Source organism: Euleptes europaea, chromosome 6 (genome assembly GCF_029931775.1).
Source record: "Euleptes europaea isolate rEulEur1 chromosome 6, rEulEur1.hap1, whole genome shotgun sequence".
NCBI classification, from domain to species: Eukaryota; Metazoa; Chordata; class Lepidosauria; order Squamata; family Sphaerodactylidae; genus Euleptes; species Euleptes europaea.
Genome location: NC_079317.1, coordinates 3,050,847 through 3,077,546, shown reverse-complemented (window position 1 = coordinate 3,077,546; position 26,700 = coordinate 3,050,847). Strand labels below are relative to the sequence as shown.

General features: G+C 48.6%; 1 protein-coding gene and 1 non-coding gene across 2 annotated transcripts; both read left to right on the top strand.

Annotated features, from left to right (window-relative positions):
• Nucleotides 1-12,713: 12,713 nt before the first annotated feature.
• Nucleotides 12,714-19,110, top strand: LOC130478846 (hemojuvelin-like). The gene is made up of 3 exons (XM_056851089.1): nucleotides 12,714-12,807; nucleotides 15,689-16,191; nucleotides 18,463-19,110. Exons 1-3 carry the CDS (start codon nucleotides 12,714-12,716, stop codon nucleotides 19,108-19,110), a joined length of 1,245 nt encoding a protein of 414 aa, XP_056707067.1.
• A 1,662-nt stretch (nucleotides 19,111-20,772) lies between these two features.
• TRNAD-AUC (transfer RNA aspartic acid (anticodon AUC)) lies at nucleotides 20,773-20,844 on the top strand. The gene has a single exon. It is a non-coding gene; the product is annotated as a tRNA-Asp (tRNA).
• Nucleotides 20,845-26,700: the final 5,856 nt, after the last annotated feature.

The following is a 26,700-nucleotide window of genomic DNA, read 5'->3' as shown; positions in this document are numbered from 1 at the left end:
TATTGTTGGTAAGGCTAATTATTATGCTGTATGTTTAATTTTGTATATAACCATGGAGTTAATACTTAAAATATAATGTAGCTTTTATTTTGATTAGAGTACATTTGAAATGAAGATGTCACACAACTGATGAAGCTTTAAGCGAAACGAATACCAAGCCGGAGGTATCGTCTTGGATATTTGGACTGACTAATTGGACTATTCATGCACAAGTTTCACAAAAAATGAATTTCGGGGTTTATAACATGTTGTATACAGCAGATGAATGAACTTACCTTGGTCTCCTTGTAGAGTTTTCATTTTGGACTTACATGTTGTATACAAGCAGATGAATGAACTTACATTGGTCTCCTTGAAGAGTTTTCATTTTGGACTTTTGTTCTGCTGCAGAGTTTGCATTGTGTTTACTTTTGACTGTATTATTATTATTATTTTGTATTTATGCATGAAGCAATGCGTTTATACTTTAAGGTCCTATAAACATTTATATATATAACTGCAATTATTTACGTATCAGTATTTCTATTGAGAGCCTTCGTGCTGCTATTTATTGCAACTGCCAGGTAGTAGCAGGAGATCTTGTGCTAATTCAACTGCTCTCCAGCTGATAGAGATCAGATCAGCTGGAGAAAAATGGCCGCTTTGGCAATTGAACTCTATGGCATTGAAGTCCGTCCCCTCCCCAAACCCCACCCTCCTCAGGCTCCGCCCCCAAAATCTCCCGCCGGTGGCAAAGAGGGACCTGGCAACCCTAGAAGGGAGACGTTCCTGTTGGCAGCAGAGGATAAGACTCGCAATAATGGGTTTAAATTGAGAGCGGAAAGGTACCTGCTGGATATTAGGATTATTTTTTTTCCAGAAAGAGTTGTTTGACAGTGGAATCAGCTGCCTAGGGAGGTGGTGAGCTCCCCTTCACTGGCAGTCTTTAAGCAGAGGCTGGACAAGCACTTGTCAGGGATGCTCTAGGCTGATCCTGCACTGAGCAGGGGGTTGATGGCCCAAGCCCCCAAAATGGGGCAAATGCAGTGCAACGGATCAGTTCACTCCCCGCCATTGGCTGTGTTCAATTTTCTGTTTGGCCTTGGTTCATTGGGTGATCTTGGGCCATTCCATCTCTCTCGGCCTAACCTATGTTGCGAGGGTATGGACACACGGAGCTGCCTTATAATGAATCAGGCCCTTGGCCCATCAAAGTCAATGTTGTCTACCCAGATTGGCAGAGGCTCTCCAGGGTCTCAGACAGAGGTCATTCACATCACCTTCTACCTGATGCTTTAAACTAGAGAACCTGGGATTGAATCAAGGACCTTCTGCATGCCAAGCAGATGCTCTGTGACTGAGCCACGGACCCTCCTTGAAGGGAAGAAAGCCAAGATCTGGCAGAATGAAGGAGACTAGTTATTATATTGCAAATTCAACACCATGTGAAGCTGCCTCAGACTGAATCAGACCGTTGCTCTATCCGGGTCAGTCTTCTCTACTCTGAGTGGTGGCGGCAGCTCTCCAGAATTAAGGTCCTTCCCGGCATCTACTACCAGATCCTTCAAATTGGAGATGCCAGGGATTGAACCTGCGAACTTCTGCACGCAAAGCAGAAGCCCAACCACTGAGCCAGAGCTCCACTGCCATAAAATGAGGAAGAGAAGAGCATTGCATACGACCCTGAACTCATCTGAAAATGAGTGATATCAAAGTGTGCTATAGCTAGCCATGCCCGCTTCTCTCTGGTTCAGGACTTTTCCCTCTTCTCCGTCTTGCTTTGCAGCTCATCTGGAAACCTCCTTGCCAAAGCAAGGGGAAGTATGGATGATATAAGGCTGCCAACTCTCGGTTGGGAAACTCCTGGAGATTTGGGGGCAAAGCCTGGGAAGGGAGGGGTTTGGGGAGGGGAGGATGCCCGGTGGGATATAATGCCCAGAGCCCCACCCTCCAAACCAGCCATTTTCTCCAAGAGAATTGATCTCTGTTGTCTGTAGATCAGTTGCAATTCTGGGACAACTCCAGGGCTTGCCTGGAGATTGGCAACCCAAGATAAGAATGTGGTAGAGGAAATGGGGAAGTGTGAACTCCCCCTCCCCAGCCACTCCAACTAGATGAGGAAAGGGCAGCCCCCCCCAAGAGGTGGCAGATCTTCACAGGCCATCTGCCAACCCCCTCAACGGCACGGAAGTATTTTCTTTGTTGTCTGGATCCTGGCCAGCACAGACTGTCTCCCCTGGTTGCTTTTAACAAGCGGCAATTAGAACCTATTATTTAAAATCTGTTTATATTTAGGGCGCCTGCTTCATAATGTTAAAATATAGTTCCTTTGCACTGTGCTATTACTTAAGGCAACCTCCCCCCACCCTCCAGCCCAATGAGCAAACCTTTTTCCAATTGCATCTGAATGCCTGGGAAAAAAACAAACCTCTTGCTGTCACCAGAATGGTAGTTGAGCAGATGGCTTGTTGTGAACAACCTCATGAAAACATCGATGAAAAAATCCTTTGCAGCAAAGAAATGCAGGCTTGTCCATTATAGTTGTTGTGGGGTCCATGCAGGGTATTTTATGGCTTCTTTCTTTGAATCATGCTGCATTTTCCATACAGGACGACAAGGAGGTGCATTTAGTTCCCCCTGCAGAAAACAGGTGGTGGCAACAGCAAACCACTGATGACTATCCAGTGTGGTGTAATGATTAAGAGTGGTGGTTTGGAGCGGTGGACTCTGATCTGGGGAACTGGGGAACTTGATTCGCCACTGCATGCCTTACTTCTCTGGGTTGGGACTGTTGGAAGTGATACAACTTCTACAGTGCAAAGGAATTGAGAAGAAGACCCAGCAGGGGTCGGGCAAGGGGTCAGCCAGGCAGGGCTGTAAGGTTAGAGACCCTTCCATCCTTTTTTCACACCTCTTGTCTGTCCTTAGACTGATATTCTTAGGTCTAATTTCCTAAGACCCGCATGGTGTAGTGGTTAAGAGCGGTGGTTAGGAGCAGTGGACTCTGATCTGGAGAACAGGGTTTGATTCCCCACTCTTCCACGTGAACGGTGGAGGCTAATCTGGTGAACTGGATTTGCTTCCCCACTCCTCCACACGAAGCCAGCTGGGTCACCATGGGCTAGTCACAGCTCTCTCAGCCCCACCTACCTCACAGGTTGTCTGTTGTGGGGAGGGGAGGGGAAGGTGATTGTAAGCCAGTTTGAATCTTCCTTAAGTGGTAAAGAAAGTTGGCACATAAAAACCAACTCCTCCTCCTCCTCCTCCTCCTCCTCCTCCTCTTCTTCTTCTTCTTCTTCTTCTTCTTCTTCTTCTTCTTCTTCTTCTTCTTCTTCTTCTTCCTTCCTTCCTTCCTTCCTTCCTTCCTTCCTTCCTTCCTTCCTTCCTTCCTTCCTTCCTTCCTTCCTTCCTTCCTGAGAGCTATGACTTTGTAGCTGGGTTCCAACTCACATACAGGATGCAGTCACAGTGGCTGAAATATTGAGGCGAATTTTGGGGTGGGGACATTTCTCCATGGTCTGGGTACCGCCCCCCCCCCATGGCAATGTTGTTGTGTTACTTAAGCATGTGTGCAAACACATGGTCGCTGCCTGGCGAGAGCCCCCCGTCAGCTTCATGGAAGCCACTCTGATGTATACAAGCAAATGAAAATGTGTCACTTCCGCCCATGTGGAACATGGAAAGAAATTATATATACAGGGGGAGCGTGAAGTTGCAAAAGCAGACCCCACCCTGACCCACAGCTGTCCACTGGCCTGCCTGAAGGGCTCCTTGTCACTTACAGTAACAGCCCCGGGCCTTTCCATTGCAAATATGGAAGCTGTATTCCAGGGGTATTCCTAGAGGCAACCGGTTGGCCACTGTGTGAACAGACTGCTGGACTTGATGGACTTTGGTTGGATCCAGCAGGGCTTTTCTTAGGTTCTCATGTTCTTATGGGTCTCCAACCATTTGGAGCCTGTGGGCACTTTTGGAATTCGGACACGGTGTGGTGGCTGCCAACGCCAAATGGCTGCCACAAAACAGCTGCAGCAGGAGGAGGGGGCCGGTCACAAAATGGTTGTCACAGCTTACCTTCAGTCACACAGGGAAGAAAAGCAGCCCATCAAATCGCCCATGGCCAACCAGAAGGCTTGCTGAGCATAAGCCCCACCTGGCTCCGTCTACTTTCTAAAAACACTTGGTGTGCACCGGGAAAGGTGTCGGAGGGTGCCATGGTGCCCGTGGGCATGACATTGCTCTATTCTATTCCTGTTGGCAGCAGAGCACAGGACTTACAATAATGGGTATAAATTGTGGTTGGAAAGGTACCGGCTGGACATTAGGGATTTTTTTTTTTTACAGTCAGAGTAGTTCGGAAGTGGAATCAGCTGCCCCTAGGGAGGTGGTGAGCTCCCCCTCACTGGCTGTCTTCAAGCAGCGGCTGGACAAGCACTTCTCAGGGGTGCTCTAGGCTGATCCTGCGTTGAGCAGGGGGTTGGACTAGATGGCCTCTATGACCCCTTCCAACTCTATGATTCTATGATTCCGTAGTGAATGGGTGGGGGACAGAGCTTGACCCCACGACACTGTATCTCTCCACGTGGATTCAGTCTTCTTACATGATTGCCTGATAGCGCCTTTCAACATGCAGGAATCCCTCAAAGATGAAGAGTGGGAGAAGGCTGGGTTACAGTGTCCATCTGCCATCAGCTGTAAATATAACGGAAGTGGTCTTTACAATATTTAGCAGTTGCCCACATCATACCACCTCCAATAACCATTATTTATTCAACAAAGTCCCATGCTTGCAAGAGAGGGGGAAAAGCCAGCAACTGCACGTGTGGTGGGGACGCGATAAATTATGACATTTCTAAAGCATCAGAGAATAACCCCTTTTGGGATTTTACCCACTTACTACGGAATCATGAAGGATGCAGATGTTTTAAACACACAGTGGCATTTTAGCTGTTAGCAGCGAAACGTGTCGTGGTTGCTAGATTTTAGAAAGGAGCCGCTGTGCCAATATATAATCTATGGATAGATCGAGTCTGGGGGCTTCTGATAATGGAAAAGCTCTCATCGCAAATGAAAGTTGCAGAAGGGGAGGGAAAGCCCCGCGATTTCCTCTGAATGTGGGCGCCATATAGAAACTTTACAGAGAAAAGAACACACTCCCAAAAACATGCCAAATAAAAACAGGGAGGTTTGTATATACTAGTATACAAAAGCAAGAGAAATGTGATAGTTGAGTCTGTGGGGAAAATGCATTGGCGATGGATTTTTTATTGCTATTCGGGAAGCAAAAGGTGTCTTTTTTTTTAAAAAAAAGTAATATATATGTACAGCGAGCAATTTTCATTTAATGTAGAAGATATGAGTAGTGGGTTTACACTGATGGGAACTTCTTTACTCATGCAACATCACGATCCCTATATTTGCTTACAGAAAATAAATAAAAAAATAAGTTTCAAAAAGAAAACATGCCAGCTTGGGGGCCGGGAGCAAGGTGGGAAGCTTGCTTGCTTTCTTTCTTTCTTTCTTTCTTTCTTTCTTTCTTTCTTTCTTTCTTTCTTTCTTTCTTTCTTTCTTTCTTTCTTTCTTTCTTTCTTTCTTTCTTTCTTTCTTTCTTTCTTTCTTTCTTTCTTTCTCAAGCATCCTGCCAAGTGGTGAGTACCCATCAAAAGATGGGGAGGCAGGGATTAATGGTGTGAGGAGTGACCAATTAGCACACCCAGTGTACTGATATCACTTCTGGGGAGGGGCTGTGGCTCAGTGGCAGAGCATCTGCTTGGCATGCAGAAGGTCCCAGGTCCATCCCCAGCATCTCCAGTTAAAGGGACTAGGCAGGTAGGTGATGTGAAAGACCCCTGCCTGAGGCCCCTGGAGAGCCGCTGCCGGTCTGAGTAGACAATACTGACTTTGATGGACTGACGGTCTGATTCCATATAAGGCAGCTCCATGTGTTCATGTGTCACATCCTCAGGCAGGCGCTGGGGGCAGCGCTCTAGCACTAGACTAAAACGCTAGACTTTTGGACGAATGCTTGTGCGTCATCTGATGTGATGATGTCACTTCTGGCTCCTGCTGGCAGTGGCATCAATTTGTCAGGGACGCCAGTTCTGAACCCCTCAGTGCACCTGCCATCGGGTTAGCCTGGGCCATCCAAGTCAGGGCCAATCGATTATTGTGTGTGGCAAGTGCCATCCAGTCCCAGCTGCCTTACAGAAACTCTGCAGGTTTTTTTTAGGCAAGAGATGAGCAGAGGTGGTTTGCCATTGCTTGCCTCTGCACAACAACCCTGGACTTCCTTGGGGGTCTCCCATCCAAGTTCTAGCCAGGGCTAACCCTTCTTAGCTTCCAAGATCTAACGAGATCAGGCCAGCCTGGGCCAGCTTGATCAGTGCAAGACATGAAAGGAAGTGGTTTGCCATTGCCTGCCTCTGCGTAGCGACCCTGGACTTCCTTGGGGGTCTCCCATCCAAGTACAAACCAGGGCCTGCCCCTGCTTAGCTACTGAGATCTGATGAGATCAGGCTAGCCTGGGCCATCCAGGTCAGGGCAATGATATAAGGTTATACATGTTTAAATAAATGAACAAACGGCTGTAAAGCTGACACACAGCAAGGGCTGGCATTGAGGCAGAACGCACAACTTCACAGCCAGAAAGCTTGGAAGACTGCTTTTGTTTGGAAACACACAATAATCCAGAAAGCAGCGCTTCTGACTGCGCACGCTGTACTCTTAATATTTGGCTGGATCTCGGGAGACACAACAACGGTCTCACATGAGAACCATGCCGTTATTAGGGCTTGCTAGCAAATGCAGAAATAGCTCTCAGCAGTCTCCCAGCTGGTTCGCAAAGGTATGCTCCCTGCTTGGCAGGTGCAGCCCCAGCTGAGGATGTGCAGGTCCGCGTCAGTCATCTCCAACACAGTCACTTCCGAGAGACTGTTCATCTCACTTGTTCCAGGTTTAGGGTTGCCAGCTTGCAAGGGGTGGCTGCTGATCTCCTGGGATTACAACTGATCACTAGGCAATAGAGATCAGTTCACCTGGAGAAAATGGCCGCTTGGGAAGGTGGGCTCTATGGCATTATACGCCATTGAAATCCCTTCACTCCCCAAACCTCACCCTTCTTAGGCTCTACCCCCAACATCGCCAGTTATTTCACAACTAGGGTTGCTGGAGATCTCCTGGAGATCTCCTGGAATTACTACTGATCTCCAGGTAGGGTTATCAGGTCCCTCTTCGCCACCGGTGGGAGGTTTTTTGGGGCAGGGCCTGAGGAGGGCAGGGTTTGGGGAGAGGAGGGACTTCAATGCCATGGAGTCCAATTGCCGAAGTGGCCATTTTCTCCAGGTGAATCGATCTTTATTGGCTGGAGATCAGTTGTAATAACAGGAGCTCTCCAGCTATTACCTGGAGGTTGGCAACCCTATCTCCAGGTGACAAAGATCAGTTCACTTGGAGAGTTGGCCGCTTTGGATGGTGGACTTTATGACATTATACCACCCCACTGAGGTCCCTCTCTTCCCCAAATCTCACTCTTCTCAGGCTTTACCTCCAAAATCTCCAGTTATTTCTGAACCCAGAGCTGACAACCCTAGCCAGGTACCACATACTCCCTTCCACCAGTCCCCTGTCCAGTCCAGCAGTTCCTTTGCCTGCCTCTCCGGAGGCCTGTTGTTGCCTCAGTTTATTCTGTAATCATCTGTCCTGCACATTTTTAAAAGCTAGGAAGATGCCAAATATACGTTAGAATTTGTAACCTATTTGTAACATTTATTTACTTTATTTAGAGTCTGTTTTTCTCACTGAGACTCAAGGGGGACTACGCAGTGTAAAACAAGGCAATCAGATAGCAGGGGAGATCTAATAAGCAATGCAATAGGACTAGGATTTTTAAAAAAATTAATGATGGTGCCAAAAAGAATCAAACATGATGTCTTAAAGAAATGCAGAAAATGGGGTTGCAAAGTGGAAAACAGTGCAGTAAGAGCAGGATAAAATAAAAGCCTTAAAGGTGGATTAGACAGATTCATGGAGAAGAAGTCTATCCTTGGCGATTAGCCATAATGACTACATAATAACTCCACGTTCCATAATGACTATATAATGACTCCATGTTCAGAGGCAGCCAACCTCCACATACCAGGGACAGGAGGCAACATCAGAGGAAGGCCTTGGCCTCTATGCACCTTTGGATCAGACCAGCGGTCCATCTAGTCCAGCTTCCCATCTCACACAGGGGCCAACCAGTTCCTCTGGAGGGCCAAAGAAACAGCTAATAGAGGCCAAGGCCTTCATAGGGATATCAGAAGAGCCCTGTTGGATCAGACCAGAGAGGGTCCATCTAGTCCAGCATCCTCTCTCACACAGTGGCCGGCCAATTCCTCTGGAGGTCCAGCAGCAGGGCATAGAGGCCGAGGCCTTCATAAGAACACCAGAAGAGCCTTGCTGGATCAGACCAGTAGGGTTGCCAACCTCCAGGTAGCGGCAGAAGATCTCCTGCTATTACAACTGAGCCGGTAGAGATCAGTTCACCTGGAGAAAATGGCTGCTTTGCCAATTGGACTCACTGGCATTGGGGTCCCTCCACTCCTCAAACCCCGCCCTTCTCAGGCTCTGCCCCAAAAACCTCCCGCCGGTGGCAAAGAGGGACCTGGCAACCCTACAGACCAGTGTCCCGTCTAGACCAGCATTCTGCCTCACACAGTGGCCAACCAGTTCCTCTGGAGGGCCAAAAACAGGCATAGAGGCCGAGGCCTTCCTAAGAACATCAGAAGAGCCCTGCTGGGTCAGTCCAGGGGTCCATCCATGTAGTCCAGCATCCTGTCCCGCACACTGGCCAACCACTGTGGGCAGCCAGCTACTCTGGCCATAGAGGGGCTCCCAGTCAGAAGATAAAGGTGAGACAGCATCTCTGCCCTTGTGCTTCTGCATGGATGCAGCCGGCGCTTGGTCAGCCAGCTGCTCACTTAATTGCAGCCAAAAGAAACGGCAGCAGAAGAGCACACAGCAGAGATATAAAAACACAAGGCAGCTTGCGGGACTGACCTTGGGCCTGGACTAGATCCAGAGTGGGAGAGGAACTCAAGCTACTCCTCCCTGGCTGAGCAGGCACAGTTTCACAATCCTTTCCACCACCACCCATCCCTCATATGTCAGTGAGGGATGCCAGCCAGCCTCCAGGTGGGACCTGAGGATTCCCTGGAATTGCAGCTTATCTCAAGACTACAGAGATTAGTTCCCAGCGGGGTGTAGTGGTTAAGAGCGGTGATTTGGACCGGTGGACTCTGATCTGGAGAACCGGGTTTGATTCCCCACTCCTCCACAAGAGCGGAAGAGGCTAATCTGGTGAACCAGGTTGGTTTCCCCGTTCCTACACACGAAGCCAGCTGGGTGACCTTGGGCTAGTCACACTCTCTCAGCCCCACCTACCTCACAGGGTGTCTGTTGTGGGGCGGGGAAGGGAAGGTGATTGTAAGCCAGTTTGATTCTACCTTCAGTGGTAGAGAAAGTTGGTATATAAAATCCAGCTCTTCTTCTTCTTCTAGTTACCCTGGAGAAAACAGATGCTTTGGTGGGTGGATGAATAGTCAAATTATGGAACTCCCTGCCCTAGGATGTGGTGATGGCTGCCAATTTGAAAGGCTTTAAAAGGAGAGTGGACATGTTTATGGAGGAGAGGGTTATCCATATGGCTACTAGTCAAAATGGATACTAGTCATGAATGATGCATACCTATTCTCTCCAGGATCAGAGGAGCAGGCCTATTATCTTAGGTGCTGTGGAACTCAGGCAGGACAATGCTGCTGCAGTCATCTTGCTTGTGGACTTCCTGGAGGCCCCTGGTTGGCCACTGTGTGAACAGACTGCTGGACTTGATGGGCCTTGGTCTGATCCAGCAGGGCTTTTCTGATGTTCTTATGACTCTATGGCATCGTACCCCAGAGAGGTCCCTGTCCTCCCCAGTCTCCATCCCCAAATCTCCAGGCGTTTCCCAACCTGGAGCGGGCACCCCATGTGTCATCTTTGTTATACACTGTGAATTCAAGGAATAAAAAGAGGGTATTCAGTCCTGCTGCAGTGGCCGGTGGTGACTGGGAGGGAGAAGCTGCGTGCCTTGTCTCTCTGTTCTAGCCCTTGACCATCTTTATGGATTGACTGAAAACATTTCTCTTCTGCCGTTCAGCCAGAAAATGGGTTCTCCTGGTGGCTACAATAAGCAATCAGAAACATCACTGTGATACTGTGAAAATATTAAAATACAAATCTGTTCAGAGAAAAAAGCAAAACAGAAAAATAAGAGGAAGGAAAAAATGTTACACTGAATGTTACAAAAATGAAACACCGAATTCAGAAAACCGACACTGAGGTTACAATAATGAAGAAGAATCATAGAGTTGGAAGGGACCTCCAGAGATGCCCCCATGCACAATGCAGGAAATTCACAACTACCTCCCCACCCACTTCCCCAATGACCCCTACGCCATGCCCAGAAGAAGACTAAGGCAGAAAACCATTAAGATGTTAAGCTGTATCTGAAGGGTTGTCCTCTCCCTTATGTGCTGGTCCAGGAATTAAAATCATAGGGAGAGGCCCTCCTGGCTGTTTCCAGAATGGTTTTGGGTAGGGTAGCCAACTCCAGTGTGGGAAATTCCTGGAGATTTGGGGAGGGCAGAGCCTGGGGAGGGCAAAAATTGGGGAGGGAAAGGACCTTAGAGGCAGGGCTGCCAACCTCCAGGTACTAGCTGGAGAGCTAGACATTAGGAAGATCTAGACATTAGCGTTTTCTAACAGAGCAGTTCCTCAGTGTAACAGGCTTTCTCGGGAGGTGGTAAGCTCTTCTTCCCTGGAGGTTTTTAAGAAGAGGCTAGATGGCCATCTGTCAGCAATGCTGATTCTGTGACCTTAGGCAGATGATGAGAGGGAGGGCAACTCCATGATTCTATGATCTCCTGCTATTACAACTGATCTCCAGCCGATAGAGGTCAGTTCACCTGGAGAAAATTGAGGCTTGGGCAATTGGACTCTATGGCATTGAAGTCCCTCCTCTCCCCAAACCCCGCTCTCCTCAGGCTCTGCCCCAAAAACCTCCCTCTGGTGGCGAAGGGGGACCTGGCAACCCTACTCAGCTGGGTAAAGAGCCCACCCGCCAGAGCAGCCATTTTCTCTAGGGGAACCAATCTCTGTAGTCTGGAGATCAGTTATAATTCTGGCACTATCTGGAGGTTGGCAACCCTACTTGTGGGTCCCACTGAGATGCCTTCCCAGCCACAACATCCTTCATTTTGGGGCACATTCTTTGAAAAGGGGCTCAGCTCCGAGCCGCCTTGCGTGAGGGGTGTCTTTCCCAGGGATGAATTGGTTGATCATTAGCTTCTGTTGTAAGAACTAAAACAGGGCCAAAGTTTGTGCCCTTGTTTACCTACTTTGGTGAAACCCTCCCCTGCCATCAGCACACAAACATGCGAAGTGGTCAACTGGGACTGGGACACGCAGGGCTTCAGAAGGTCACTGAAAAATCGGTGGCGGACTGCGGACGCTGGAATGGGAGGCTCATGCGTGGCTGTAGGCAGATGTGGGGCTCTCTCTTTCTGAGCATGTCATCAATCTGATTTGGGGAAAAGGAGGACATGCGGGGATGCAGCAGAAGACATCTGGAATTCGGCGCTCTGTCCATATTGTGAGCAAGGACCCTCTGGTGCTGAAACCTCTTTAGGGGATTTGTTGTAGGGTCAAGAGGAGCTTGCCATCCTGAAACCAACAATCTTTCCACCTGTCTTTGTGGAGAAAGAGGGGGTTACATCTCAGCTGGAACTTGACACAGGAAAAAGGACAACCCAAAGATGAATGTTGGAACACGTTTGGAAACATGTCTCGAGCCATGGGGAGAAGACTCTAAAAGGAAGAGTCCTGTAATCTGGGCTGGCCTCTGAATGAGAAATATCTGCGTCTTGACCAAAGGCGCTTCCAACCATTTCCGGTGAGCACAGAGTCATGATGGGGGGAGATCCCCGGAGCCTGAAGTCACACTTCTAAAAGGAGCTATTTTTAATAGGGCTTCCAACTCCAGGTTGGGAAATTCCTAGAGATTTGGAAGGGGTGGAGCCTGTGGTTTGGGTATGGGAGGGACCTCAGCAGGGTATAACGCCATGGAACCCACCCTCCAAAGAATCCCTATTCTCCAAGGGAACTGATCTCTGTAGTCTAGAGATGAAGCGAAATTCTGGGAAATCTCCAGGTCCCAAATTTCTAAGTACAACATGTGTGTGTGTGTGTGTGTGTGTGTGTGAAAAGAGTGCTGTCAAATTACAGCCGACTTATGGCAACCCCAGCAAGGGGCTTTCAAGGGAAGTAAGAAGCACAGGTAGTTGTGAATTTCCTGCATTGTGCAGGGGGTTGGACTAGATGACCCTGGTGGTCCCTTCCAACTCTATGATTCTATGATTCTTCTGCAGATGTACGATTATACCTTTGCCCACAGCAAATTTCAGAGTGGGAGTGAGACATTTGATAATTTCTGCAATGAGAAAAAGAGTCCTGGGGATGGCAACAATATTCTGAAATCTGGGCTGCGTGGAAAGTAGCGAGAGGCATTAATGGACGCCCAGTCTTTTAAGCCAGGGAAGCTCGTTGGTTTATTTACTCAAAGCTCTTTCTGTCCTTGAATTCCAGAGAACCAGTAAAACTAAAAACGAAGTGGAGAGCTTTGGGGTCCAGTCTTCGCGCACTCTGAATGGGTCACAATGGGGATACCAGGCCAGTTCAAGAAGCCACGCCTATCAGTCAACACCTGTATCCTCACACAAATGCTCTTTTCCCTCTTGTTCTGGAGACACGGTAAAGGACTCTGCTTTCCTGTCACTTCCTGGGGCCACTTCCAGCTTGGTGGGCAAGAAGAAAAACGGCTAGGGAGGGGGGCTGGTTGGCAGCTAGCCAGCATGGTTAAGAGTGCCAGACTCTAATCTGGTGAGTTGGGTTGGTTTCCCCACTCCTCCACATGAAGCCTGCTGGGTGACCTTGGGCTAGTCACAGTTCTCTCCGAGCTCTCTCAGCCCCACTGACCTCATAAGGTGTCTGTTGTGGGGAGAAGAAGGGAAAGAGATTGTAAGCTGCTTTGAGACTCCTTAGAGGTAGAGAAAAGTGGAGTATAAAAACCAACTCTTCTTCTTCAGCATGGTGTCATGGTTAAGAGAGCTGGTTTGGAGCAATGGACTCTGGAGAACCAGGGATGATTCTCCACTCCTCCACATGAGCGGTGGAGGCTAACCTGGTGAACTGGATTTGTTTCCCCACTCCTCCTCACAAACCCAGCTGGGTTGCACTCTCTCAGCCCCACCTCCCTCCTAGGGTGCCTGTTGTGGGGAGGGGAAGGGAAGGTGATTGTAAGCCAGGTTGATTCTTCCTTAAGTAGTAGAGAAAGTCAGCATATACAAACCATATACAAACTTCTTCTTGGGGGTTACCGCACTTTGTATTCCCAGCAATGTATTAAGAGTTTGAAAATGTTGTAAAAAACATCGCTTTAAAAGGGTTTTTGGATACCACGGCTTATAAATGGTTGGGAGACGTCTTCACAGCTAAAGGGGCCAAACAAAGTGTGAACAGTATTTTTTATAACATTTTCAAACTCTTAATACATCGCTGGGAATACAAGTGCGGTAACTCTTCTTCTTCTTCTTCTTCTTCTTCTTCTTCTTCTTCTGCTTCTTCTGCTTCTTCTGCTTCTTCTGCTTCTTCTTCTTCCACAGAGTCCACCCTCCAAAGCAGTCATTTCCTTCAGGGCAACTGAACTCTGTTGTCCGGAGATCAGCTGTAATTCTGGGAGATCTCCAGCCCCCACCTGGAGGTTGGCAACCCTATGTGGAAGGCCAAGCCCTCACCAACCAACTTCTGTTCTAAGATCTGCTGCTGCCCAGCTGTGTTTCCACTAGGGTTGCCAACTCCGGGTGGGGAAATTCCTGGAGATTTGAGGGTGGAGCCTGGAGTTTGGGCAGGGGAGGAGATTCATCGTGGTATCACGCCCTAGCATCTACCCTCCCAAGAATCCATTTTGCTCTAGGGGAACGGATCGCTATAGCCTAGAAATCATTTGGACTTCTGAGAGGTCACCTGGAGGTCGACAAGCCTTGTTTCCACTCAGGGTGCTCACCCAAATCCTTCTTTTGTCTACATGCGTGAACTCAGTAACTTTCCCCCAAAAAGTAAGACCTCAAAGTGTCTGACAACACAAAGTTACAAAAATTCTCTAAGAACAATGCTAAATACAGTAGAGCAGATGTTCTCAGTGCCTGTAATTTAATTTCCAGGAGGTTTTTGTTTTGTTTTAATAAAGGGATATGGTTTGCCTGGAAGAAAAGAAGAGCCTTGATAGAACTCCTTTTGTAGAGAAATTCCAGAGGGAGGGAGCCGTGATAGAAATGGCCTTCTTTGTGCCCCCCAACCGTACAATCATGGAATCATAGAGTTGGAAGGACCCACCATGGTCATCTAGTCCAACCCCTTGCACAATGCAGGAAGTTCACCAGTGCCTCCCCCCTGTCTTGCATCCAAGGGACGGGGAGCCGGGCCTCTCCTTCTCATCTGAGAGTGTGAGAAGGAACAAAAAGGAAAGTTACGTAAGACTGGCTGCTTTAGGGCTCTAAAGAGGTTGGCAGTTTGGGGGAACGTGATGGCCAGATTCATTCTAGGGACTGCCAGTCAGTTGTGGAGCCTTTGGAGATATACATATATCTGGTGGTGGAAAGTGCAGCCAACTTTTGCTGACCACAGTGGGTTTGCAAGGCAAGAAATGTCCAGAGGTGGTTTGCCATTGCCTGCCTCTGCATAGCAACCCTGGACTTCCTCTGTGGTCTCCCACCCAAATACTAACCAGGGCCGACCCTGCTTAGCTTCTGAACTCTGATGAGATCAGGCTAGCCTGGGCTATCCAGTTCAGGGCATGAGACATTCAGAGGTGGTTTGCCATTGCCTACCTCTGCATAGCGACCCTGGACTTCCTTGGTGGTCTCCCATCCAAGTATTGACCAGGGCCGACCCTGCTTAGCTTCTGAGATGTGACGAGATCAGACTAGCCTGGGCCATCCAGGTCGGGGCGTAATAACTGTTTATCATCAAGTTGCAGCCAACGTATGGCCACTCCCATGGGGTCTTCAAGGCAAGGGACGTTCAGAGGTGGTTTGCCATTGCCTGCCTCTGCATAGCAACCCTGGACTTCCTTGGTGGTCTCCCATCCAAGTACTGACCAGGGCCAACCCTGTTTAGCATCTGAGATCTGAAGAAGAAGAGTTGGTTTTTATATGCCTACTTTCTCTACCACTGAAGGGAGACTCAAACCGGCTTATAATCACCTTCCCTTCCCCTCCCCACAACAGATACCCTGAGAGGTAGGTGGGGCCGAGAGAGCTCTTAATAGAACTGTAACTTGCCCAAGGTCACCCAGCTGGCTTCATGTGTAGAAGCGGGGAAACATATCCAGTTCACCGGATTAGCCTCCACTGCTCATGTGGAGGAACTGGGAATCAAACCCGGTTCTCCAGACTAGAGTCCACCGCTCTTAACCACTACACCACACTGGCTCTCTGATGTGATTGGGCTAATCCTAGGCCTTCCAGGTCAGGGCATGTATATATAGAGGGGGGAACTGAGTGAAGGATGTTATGGTGTCACTCCTGACTCCCTATGTCTCCATATGTGACCCTGTATGTTTTTCATTGCTCAGTTAACACACACTGCAAGATCTCACGCTGCAACTCCGAGTACCTGGCTGCTACGCAAGACGTGCACAGCCCCAGCAAGAACGACGCCTACTGCACCGCTTTGCGCTCCTACTCCCGATGCACCCGCCGGACGGCCCGCACCTGCCGGGGCAACCTTGCCTATCACTCGGCTGTCTACGGTATTGAGGACCTCATGATCCAGAACAACTGTTCCAGGGAGGGTCCGACTTCCCCTCCGTGGCCCCCTGCCCCGGAACCCAACAAGCAGAGCTTTGGATCTCTGGATATCTGTGACTACGAGAAGAGTTATGCCCACAAGCACGGCCAGCCCCCTGCGTACCAGCACTGTGCCATTTTTGGAGACCCCCATGTCCGGACCTTCCGCAATGAGTTCCACACCTGCCGAGTGGAGGGTTCCTGGCCACTCCTTGACAACCACTATCTGTTTGTGCAGGCCACGAGTCATCTCATAGCAAAAGGGTCAAATGCCACAACTATCGGCAAGGTAAAGACTTCTAGCTTCTAAAATTCCTCCAGCAAAGTTTTCCTTCAGGTGCAGCAGCAATAAACATCTGGAACACATGAAGCTGCCTTCTACTGACTCAGACCCTTTGTCCATCCAAGTCAGTGTTGTCTACTCAGACCGGAGCGGCTCTCCAAGGTCTCAGGCAGAGGTCTTTCACATCACCTGCTTGCCTAGTCCCTTTAACTAGAGATGCCGGGGATTGAACCTGGGACCTTCTGAATGCTAAGCAGATGCTCTACCACTGAGCCACAGCCCCTCTCCCCAGGAAAATTAAATGAACAAATGAAGCTGCCTTCTACTGAATCAGACCCTTGGTCCATCAAAGTCAGTATTGTCTACTCAGACCGGCAGCGGCTTTCCAGGGTCTCAGGCAGGAGGTCTTTCCCCTCACCTACTTGCCTAGTCCCTTTAACTGGAGATGCTGGGGATTGAACCTCTACCACCGAGCCACAGCCCCTCCCCAATGCAATGAAAGTGCTGTCAAGTTTTCAAGGCAAGAGACAAACAGAGGTGGTTTGCGATTGGCTGCCTCTGCGTAGCAACCCTGGACTTCCTTGGTGGTCTCCCATCCAAGCACTAACCAGGGCTGACCCGGCTAAGCTTCTGAGATATGACAAGATCAGGCTAGCCTGGGTCATCCAGGTCATGGCAGGTGGTGGAAAGTGCCATCAAGTCACAGCCAACTTATGGCAACCCTGTAGGAGTTTCAAGGCACAAGATGAACAAAGGTGGTTTGCCACTTCCTGGCTCTGAAGAGTCACCCTGGACTTCCTTGCCAGGAGACCTCTAGGCCCCACCTGGAGACTGGTGACCCTACTTGGTCCAAATGCTGTCCCTGCTTGAACTATGGTTGCCAGCTCCAAGTTGGGAAATACCTCAAGATTTGGGGGATGGAGCCTGAGGAGGGCAGGGTTTGGGGAGGGACCTCATAATGCCATAGAGTCTACCTTCCTAAGTGGCCATTTTCTCCAGGTGCACTGATTTCTGTTGCCTGGAGGTCAGTTGTAATAGCAGGAGGTCTCCAGCCACCACCTGGAGACTGGCAACCTTAACATGAACCCAAGGAAGCTTGTGGGTGTTTTTCTCCACACATACGACACTGTAAACACTGGGGCTGCATGCTCAGCTTCCAGGAGGCCTGTGGTGTGAGTCCACTTGACAGCTGTGTGTTAGGTGCCCTTCTCATTTATGATGACCCTATCCATTTGTGACCTCCAAAATATTTTATCCTTAGCAGCCTTGTTCAGGCTTTGCAAATGGAAAGCCTTGGCTTCCCTTACTGATACAGTCCATCAATCCATCTTTATTACATCAATCCATCTTGACAGCAACCCTCTGAGAAAGCAAGAGTGGGTGGGCTTGTGCAAGGTAGCTCTTCCTCTTTCCAGGGAAATTACGAAAGACACAGGTAACCTTGTGCATCTTCCCAGCTTCTGCAGGCATAAAACAGGCTCTGCCCTTCTTCAGAAATACAGAATGAGAACAGAGGGACTTAAAATTCCCCTTTCTAGGCAGTGTGTGAATCTGCAAACTCAAACCTCTGGTGCAGTTAATCAGGGAAGGAGCCACTCCTTTGATATGCAGAAGGTCCCAGGTTCAATCCTTGACATCTCCAGTTGAAAGGACCAGGCAGTAGGTCATGTGAAAGACCTCTGCTTGAGACCCTGGAGAGCCCCTGCCAGTCTGAGTAGATGATACTGACCTTGACGGAGCAACGGTCTGATTCAGTATGAGGCAGCTTCATGTGTTCAGTTGAATTTTGGGGCGGGCCATGGCTCAGTGTTAGATTACCTGTTTTGCATGCAGAAGGTACCAGGTTCAACCCCCAGCATCTCCAGTTGAAAGGACCAGTCAGTAGATGATGTGAAAGACCTCTGCCTGAGACCCTGGAGAGACCCTGCCAGTCTGAGTAGATGATGCTGACCTTGATGGACCAAAGGTAGCAGGTCCCTCTTCGCCACTGGCAGGGTTGGTTTTTTTTTTGTAAAGCCTGAGGAGGGCAGGGTTTGGGGAGGGACTTCAATGCCATAGGGTCCAGTTGCCAAAGCGGCCATTTTCTCCAGATGAACTGATCTCTATCGGCTGGAGATCAGTTGTAATAGCAGGAGATCGCCAGATAGTACCTGGAGGCTGGCAACCCTAATCAAAGGCCTGATTCAGTAGAAGGCAGGTTCATGTGTGGGTGCTTCCAGGAGGCCCTACAAGCTACACTGGCTGTTCTTTGAGCTTTTCGCCCATTTTTCATTTCAGCTTACCATCATATTTAAAGACGTGAAGGAGTGCATCGATCAGAAAGTGTACCAGGCGGAAATAGACAACCTGCCTGCAGCTTTTGTGGACGGTTCGATGAACGGTGGTGAGAGGCCTGGAGGAAGTAGCTTGGCCATCCACGAACGCTCGCCCGGGGGCCATGTGGAGATCCGAGCAGCATACATTGGCACCACCATTGCCGTACGCCAGGCAGGGAAGCAGCTCTCCTTCTCAATTCGGGTGGCCGAGGAAGTGGCCTTCTCCTTTACAGAAGAGCAAGACCTGCAGCTCTGCGTGGGAGGATGCCCGCTCAACCAGCGCATCTCTCGAAGCACATGCTGCCACAGTGGTGTGGACCTGGCCATCGAGAAGGCCCGCCTTTTATGCAAAGGGAAGCTGCCCACAGAAGATGTCTATTTCCAGTCATGTGTCTTTGATGTGGTGACCTCGGGGGATGCCAACTTTTCTCTGGCTGCGCATGATGCATTTGAAGATGCCAAAGCATTCCAGAAGGACCTCAAGGTGCTTCACATCTTCCAGGCAGATACAACCTCCTGTCCCAGAAGCTCACCTATCCTTCTCCTCCTCCCAGTGGCCATTTCTGGACGTCAACTGCATCTTTACATGCTTCCCTTCACTGGTTATTAGTTAGTTTGTGGCAGCCCAAGAAGACAATGGGTCACAGGCATGGTTGCATATACTGAGTCAGCCCATTAGTCCATCAAAGCCAGTACTGTCTATTCAGACTGACAGCTGCTCCCCAGGGTCTCAGGCAGAGGTCTTTCACATCACCTACTGCCTGGTCCTTTTTACCTGAAGATGCTGGGGATTGAACTGGGGAGCCTCTGCATGCCAAACAGAGGCTTTTCCACTGAGCCACAGCCCAGCATGGGGGTAGCGGTTAACAGCGGCGGACTCTAATCTGGTTGGTTTCCCATTCCTCCACATGAAGCCAGCTTGGCGACCTTGGGGCAGTCACAGTTCTCTCAGAATGCTCTCAGCCCCACCTACCTCACGAGGTGTCTGTTGAGGGGAGGGGAAGGGGTTGAGGACAGTGATGGTTCATCATGGCTGGCCTCCCTGCTTAGGGTTTCCAGGTCCGCCACTGGCGGGAGGTTTTCTGGATGGAGCCTGAGGAGGGTGGGGTTTGGGGAGGGACTTCAATGCCATACAGTCCAGCCGCCAAAGCGGCCATTTTCTCCAGGGGAACTGATCTCTATCAGCTGGAGATCAGTTGTAATAGCCCCCAAAAATCTCCCGCCAGTGGTGAAGAGGGACCTGGCAACCCTAGCTGATCCCCAGATTACAGAAATCAGGTCTCCTGGAGAAAACTGAAGCTTTGGACGGTGGACGGTATGACATTATACCCTGCTAAGGCCCCTCCCCTTCCTAAATCCTGCCCTTCCCAGGTTCCACCCCCAAACTCTCCAGGAATTTCCCAACCCTGAGTTGGCAACCCTAGCTGGGACATGCAATCTGCCCATCATTTTTTTTTGCTCTGCAAATTACTCCCGATCTGTTCTGTGCCCCTGAACCTTTGGGTCCCTGGCAGAGTTTTTCTCCCCTGGATGCAGGTCTCCATCCATGTCTCTTTCCTCTAGATTTCAAAGTTCTGAGCTGTATTTTAATGGCCTCGGAGACAACTCAGCTTCTATAACTGGAATGTGGTTCTTTGCTGGGTCAGAGCAGGCAGGCGGCAGCTTGCAGCTGCGGACGACAATCTGAAAACATCTTCACAAGGCCTCAATTTGGTAAAAGTCAGATTTAAGTGCTGAAGTCTCCGTTTTGTTCTCTCCAGTTTACAGTGATCTGACCTTTGCAAAAGTGAAATCCACTTTTCCGAAAAGTTTTAAGTTTGGGATGTGAAGAGGGTTCAAATTGCACGAGGCTGCTTCCATCAGCTTGCTTAGGAGAAGAGGTCTGAATTCATGAGGGAGTGCCTTCTTGCCCAGAGGTCCTGCCTTCCTTTGCACCAAGGTCCTTTGCCAACTCCAGCTTGGGAAATTCTTGGAGATTTGGGGGAAGAGCCTGGGAGAGATGGAGTTTGGGGAGGGGAGGGATCTCAGCCGGGATGTAATAAAATAGAGCCCCACCCTCTGAAGTTCCCATTTCCTCCAGGCAAATGGATCTCTGTAGTTTGGAGACCAGTGGCAATCCCAGGAGAACTGCAGGCCCCACCTGGAGGTTTGCAACCCTATTTGCGCCTGGCCTTGCGAAGCTGAGGTGGTGTTTGACAGCTATCTGGGCCTTGGGAAGGACATCAGATGCACAGAATGAAAGAGGAGGGAGAAGCCCTGCCTGAGATGGGGAGGGGCTGTGGCTCAGTGATAGAGCATCTGCTTATCATGCAGAAGGTCCCAGGTTCAATCCCTGGCATCTCCAGCTGCAAGGACCAGGCAAGTAGGTGGTGTTAAGGACCTCTGCCTGAGACCCTGGAGAACTACTTCACAAATGAATAGCACGATGGCTCAAGACTGATATAGAAATGCAATGTAACAATTACAATAAGACTCAACAAGGGAGTCTATAATGCAACACTCATAACAAACAAATAATAAGTCCAACAGATCAATAATTACAATAACAGACTACATTTACAATACACTTATATGAAAATATTACACGTATGACAATGGTGAAAAGTGCATACGCTCAACAAAGGAGACTCGTGTGTGTGTATATATTGAGTTATTTGCGGACCTAGTTACTGTTGGACTTGTTTCATTTGTTGTTTATCATGAGTGTTACATTATAGTCTTCTTTGTTGAGTATTATTGTAATTATTACATTACATTTATATATCAATCTTGAACCATCGTGCTGTTTATTTGTGAAGTAGTCATTCTGTTTCAGCATAGGCTTGGTTTTTGTATTTATGGAGACCCTGGAGAGCCGCTGCTAGTCTGAGTAGACAATTCTGACCTTGATGGACCGAGGGTCTGATTCATGGGTGTTTGGGACTGGGCTGTGGCTCAGGGGTAGAGCATCTGCTTGGCCAGCAGAAAGTCCCAGGTTCAATCCCTGGAATCTCCTGTTGAAAAGACCAAGTAGTAGGGTATGTGAAAGACCTCAGCCTGAGACCCCGGAGAACTGCTGCCACTCTGAGTAGACAATACTGACCTTGATGTACCAAGGGTCTTTATTAATTTTTTTTAAATTTTCCAGACTAAAGATACAAATATACAAACATAAACAAACAGATGATTACATTACATTGCAACTTACTTTATAATTACATTTAAATTATTACCTTCTTTGACTTACCCTTTTTTATATTATGCTTATATTTTCATATCTAATAATACATTTATTACTCAAGTTCTTACATTCTACTTCTGTTATTGGTTATCAGCTGTATAGTTGAAGAACACATTCCATTTTTCATAGAACTCAGAGATTGATCTGTTATGTACTAAAGATGTTAATTTAATTTATCCATTCAGTTACGTCTGGGTTCTCCTCTGCTTTCCATTTTTTTGCATACAGCCCTGAGGCTTCTGTCACCATATATCTAAATAATTCATTATATATTTTTGGCATATTGTTTGGTAAAATATTTAATAAGCTTTTTAGATCTAACACAAACTTAATTTTCAATATTCTTTGCATTTCATCATGTATGATTATCCAATATGTTCTTTTCTGCAAGTGTACCACATATGATAAAATGTTGCATCTGTATTTTGGCATTTCCAGCCAGCTTGGGATATTTCTTGGGATATTCCTAGAGATTTAGGGGGGTGGAGCCAGTGGAGGGCGGGGTTTGGGGAGGGGAGGGACCTAAGCAGGGTATAATGCCATGGAGTCCACCCTCCAAAGCTTCCATTTCCTCCAGGGGAATTGATCTCTGTTGCCTGGAGATCAGTTGTAATTCCGGGATATCCCCAGGTCCCACCTGGAGGTTGGCAAACTTAAGCATGGAGGTGCTATGGCTCTTCTCTCCTCACCTCACTATCATGGCCAGGGTGAATGACGGGGACACGAGGCTTGCCAAATTGACGTTTCTTATTTCCAGACTTCTCCCACTCTAAATCAACGACAGATTAATTTCTGGCTTTGCTAAATCCGGAGCAACGAGACGTCCCTGGTGCTGGGTGACCTTTGCTGAGAAAAATGTAGCTGCTCGAGAGCGCAATTTAGAAGTCCTGTTCAAACACGGTATTTGGATATGATCAAGGCTTCCCTGTGAAATTATAGATTTAACGCTTGCCTTGCTGCTAAATGGAATTCAGCGCACAGCTTGAGAAAATGTTGTACGCCGCATTAGGGAGTCATTGGGGAAAGTTGCCCTCGAAACGTGCAATTTATCTGCACCTTCCTCCCCATACTTCACACATGTGGCTTGATGTTGTGTCACCATGTTTGGAGAGACGAAATGAATCCCTTTTCCTGAAGTGTAGTTAATTGCATTGACTTGAGCTCCTCAGGACATGAGGAGAACACATGAAGCTGCCTTATGCTGAATCGGACCACCGGACCATCAAGGTCAGAATTGCCTACTCAGACTGGCAGCTGCTCTCCAGGTAGGGTTGCCAGTTTGGGGCAGGGAAATACCTGAAGATTTTTTTGGGTGGGTGGGTAGCCTGAGGAGGGCGGGGTTTGGGAAGGGGAGGGACTTAACTAGGATATAATGCCGTAGACTCCATTTTCAAAGCAGCTATTTTCTCCAGAGGGACTGATCTTTGTCATCTGGAGATCAGTTGTAATAGCAGGAGATCTCCAGCCACCATCTGGATGTTGACAATCCTGTCTCCAGGGCCTGATCCTTTTTAACTGGAGATGACAGGGATTGAACCTGGAACCTTCTGCATGCCAAGCAGATGTTCTACGATTCAGCCACAGCCCCTCCTCTGACAGTCTTGAACACATAACGGTGTCTTATACTGAATCATACCCTTGGTTCACCAAGGTTAGCATTGTCTACTCAGACTGGTAGCAGCTCTCCAGGATGTCAGGTAGAGGTCTTTCCCATCACCTACTACCTGTTCCTTTAACTGGAGATCCTGAGGATTGAACCTGGGACCTTCTGCATGCCAAGCGAATGCTCTACCACCAGGGTAGCTTCCAGTACCAGTTGAGAACACGGTTACATCTACATTTAGACCACAGCTGCATCCATTTTTAGCTACAGCAAGCATTAGTAGCTGGATTCTCCCATGTAGATAAGATAATCCAGTTGCAGATGATAAGCTGTAGTGCAAAATCCAGTGGTGTTTAGATGGAACCAGAACCTGTGAGCTCAGTCAGGGAGTTTGCTAGGCAGGCAGATGGGTGGCCAGTATTTATTGCTACACCAGCTACGCCCTCTAATCTCTTTCTTGTGTTGTTTACTAGTGTAGATTATTTTACTTTATTCATTTATACCAGGGATGGGGAACCTCAGGCCCGGGGGCTGTATGCGGCCCCCGAGGACATTTTCCGTGGCCCTCGGTAGCTCCAGGGCCAGGTGTGTGTGTGTGTGTGGGAGGCGTGGAGGCTGGGGCCTGGTCGCGTGGGGCCGGCGTGCGCGGGTGTGTGTGTGTGTGGGGGAAGGCTTTTCTTCCTTTTCTTCCTCTTTTTCTGTCACTCTCCTTTCTCTCCCTCTCTCCCTCTTTTTCTGTCTCTTCGTCTGTCTCCCTCCATCCTTTTCTTTCTTTCTTCCCCTCCCTCCATTTCTTTCTCCCTTTCTCTCTCTTTTCCCCTCCCTCCCTTTTCCTCGTTCTCTGTTTTCTTTCCTTCCTCCCTTCCTTCCCTGGAGATCGGCTGCGGGCTGTGCCCCCCTGGCGCCTCGTTTGCTCGGGCCCACCACTGGCTGCCCTCCCGCCTGGGAGGGGGGAGGATGGGGGGAGCGGGGGTGCCCTCCAGGCCTTCTCTGCATGGCCTCTCCTGGGGTTGCCAACCTCCAGGTGGTGGCTGGAGACCTGGCAACCCTAGCCTCCCCCACTCACAGGGAGATCTACACCTGGTTATGGCCCCTGAATGATGTTATAAATGTGCAAATGGCCCTTGGCAGGAAAAAGGTTCCCCACCCCTGATTTATACCCTGCCTTTCTCCCCAACGTGGACCCAAAGCACCTTATATCATTCTCCTTTCCTCCATTTTGTCCTCATAACAACCCTGTGAGGTAGGTAAGACGGAAAGAGTGTGTGTCTGGCTGAAGGGCACCCAACAAGCTTCCATGGCACAGTGGAGATTTGAACCTGAGCCTTCCGGATCCTATTCCAAACCTCTAACTACTACACTATGCTGGTGCAACCCTCTGAGCATGGATTGCACCAAGTCTGTGTCGTGTAGAATGTCCAGCTACTCAAAATGGACGCGGCCTAACAGTGGGCATTTATGCATGGGTACTTTCACTCACGTTCGCCCCCCTGTCTGTTTTGGTTGTTCCTTGGAGTTATGCATGAGTTTCCCCTCCATTAGAGATGACCTCGCTGCCAGCCCTCACAAATCCCGGGATTTCCCGTCCCTCTATTAACCCAATTCTTCTCTCTCCCCTGAGCTCAGCCAGGGTGAAATCCCTGTGCATAAGGTAAAACGCGGGACTTGCAAGCTTGGCTTCTTTCACAGCAAGCTGACAGCCAATTACAAAGCAGCATGTCAATGAGCGGGGATTCAAATACTTCCTGCTTTCTTGGAGCTCTTTCTGAGCAGAAGACTCCTATTCCTTTCAAATAGCTCTGGTTTTTGTTCCTAAAATACTCTTAAAATGCTTTTTTTAATGCGGCAATTGGGTTTCGGGGCAGGGGAGGAACTTTTCTCCCACTACAGTCAATTATAAAGCAGCATTTCAAGGGGCGGGGATTCAAATACTACCTGATTTGAGCTTGGAGACTGCTGGTGCATAGACGCCCAACAGGAAAGTGTGGTGGGTCCAGCGAGCAACCGACCTCAGGTAAGACTCCCATGCATAAAAGACAACTGCCAGTTTTAGAAGGAAACACTGGATAACTTGCAAACTTTCCAAGGCCGACTGTAAGCCCAGCTCACTCCTATGCCATCCCAGCCAGATTTTCCATTTACGGGGGAAAAAAAGTCATTTAATTAAACATATTTCCAAGCCCACAGCTGTATAATTTTTGGTTGTTATTTAATTGCTTCAAATAAACCCCCTTTTGTGCATGTTGGTAATAAGCTATTTGCTTTGAGAAATGAACCGCTCTAGCAGATGGCTGGAAGAAGCTGCTGGCTGCAAAAGAGTTGGCGGGCTTTTTTTTTTTAATAAAAAAATAAAAAAAAGCACTCCTCCTTGAACTGCCGTCACTTGGTATCACGAGAGCGGCAAAGTTTTGCCGCATCTGAGACGGCAATCCCCGGGTGGGCCCTCGCCTCAGAGTATGTGCAGCGTAAACAGCTTTTGAGGTTCACACAAAAAAAAGGTACGTAGGAATCTGTTTGTGTGATGAAGAAAAGCCCTGGGTAAATATCAATATTAACAAACCGTGGCCAGCTTTCTCGGCACTGGAGAGAAAAGAAGCGTGGTGCGGATCGGGATTATCATTTTGGCATTAAGTTCACATGGTCTGCGGGTGGCTGTCACGGCCGCCCGTGCTTCATCCGTTGTCCGCTCCTGGCTTTGTACCAAGGGCTGTCCTCTTTCCACGGAGCTCGTTTCATAATGGGTTTTATTTGTTTTCCTTTTCCTGGAAAGACTATAGATGTTTTTCGATTCATCAGGCTGAATGATGAAACAGAAAGTAATTGTGATTACACCCCCCCCCCAAATGACATTCCACTGGACACTGTTTTTACTTCCTTTTTGACTGGTGAGTGGTTTGGGGTTGTCAACCTCCAGGTTGTAGATGGAGATCTCCCGTGATGACACCTGATCTCTAGGTAACAGAGATCGGTTCACCTGGACTAAATGGCTGCTTTGGAAGATGGACTCTATGGCATTGAAGTCCCCCCCTCTCCAACCCCCGCCCTCCTCAGGCTCTACACTCAAAATCTCCAGTTATTTCCCGGTCCAGAGCTGGCCACCCTAGCTGAGAAGGATCTTCCAACCTCATCAGAAGGATAGGTTGAGGCAAGAATTATCACTTCCCCAAGAAGAAGCTGAGCATAGATTCAAATCTGAGTTTCTCAGATCCACCAGGGCCGTTCTTATGTTATTAGATTTTTTTAAATGGGTAAATATTATTAGGGACATACCACAGAACATGGCATTTTAGACTTCTACAATCAATGGGGAACATTTATAATGTCTAAGATCTTGAAATGTATTCTTCCAAGACATTGAGCATCTCTGAATAAACTTG

Excerpts from the sequence above, each read along its gene's own strand:
- LOC130478846 (XM_056851089.1), top strand. The coding sequence starts at position 12,714 with ATGGGGATACCAGGCCAGTTCAAGAAGCCACGCCTATCAGTCAACACC. Across the intron at positions 12,808-15,688 it reads CCTCTTGTTCTGGAGACACG|TTAACACACACTGCAAGATC; the intron begins GTAAAGGACTCT and ends TTCATTGCTCAG. Across the intron at positions 16,192-18,462 it reads ATGCCACAACTATCGGCAAG|CTTACCATCATATTTAAAGA; the intron begins GTAAAGACTTCT and ends TTTTCATTTCAG.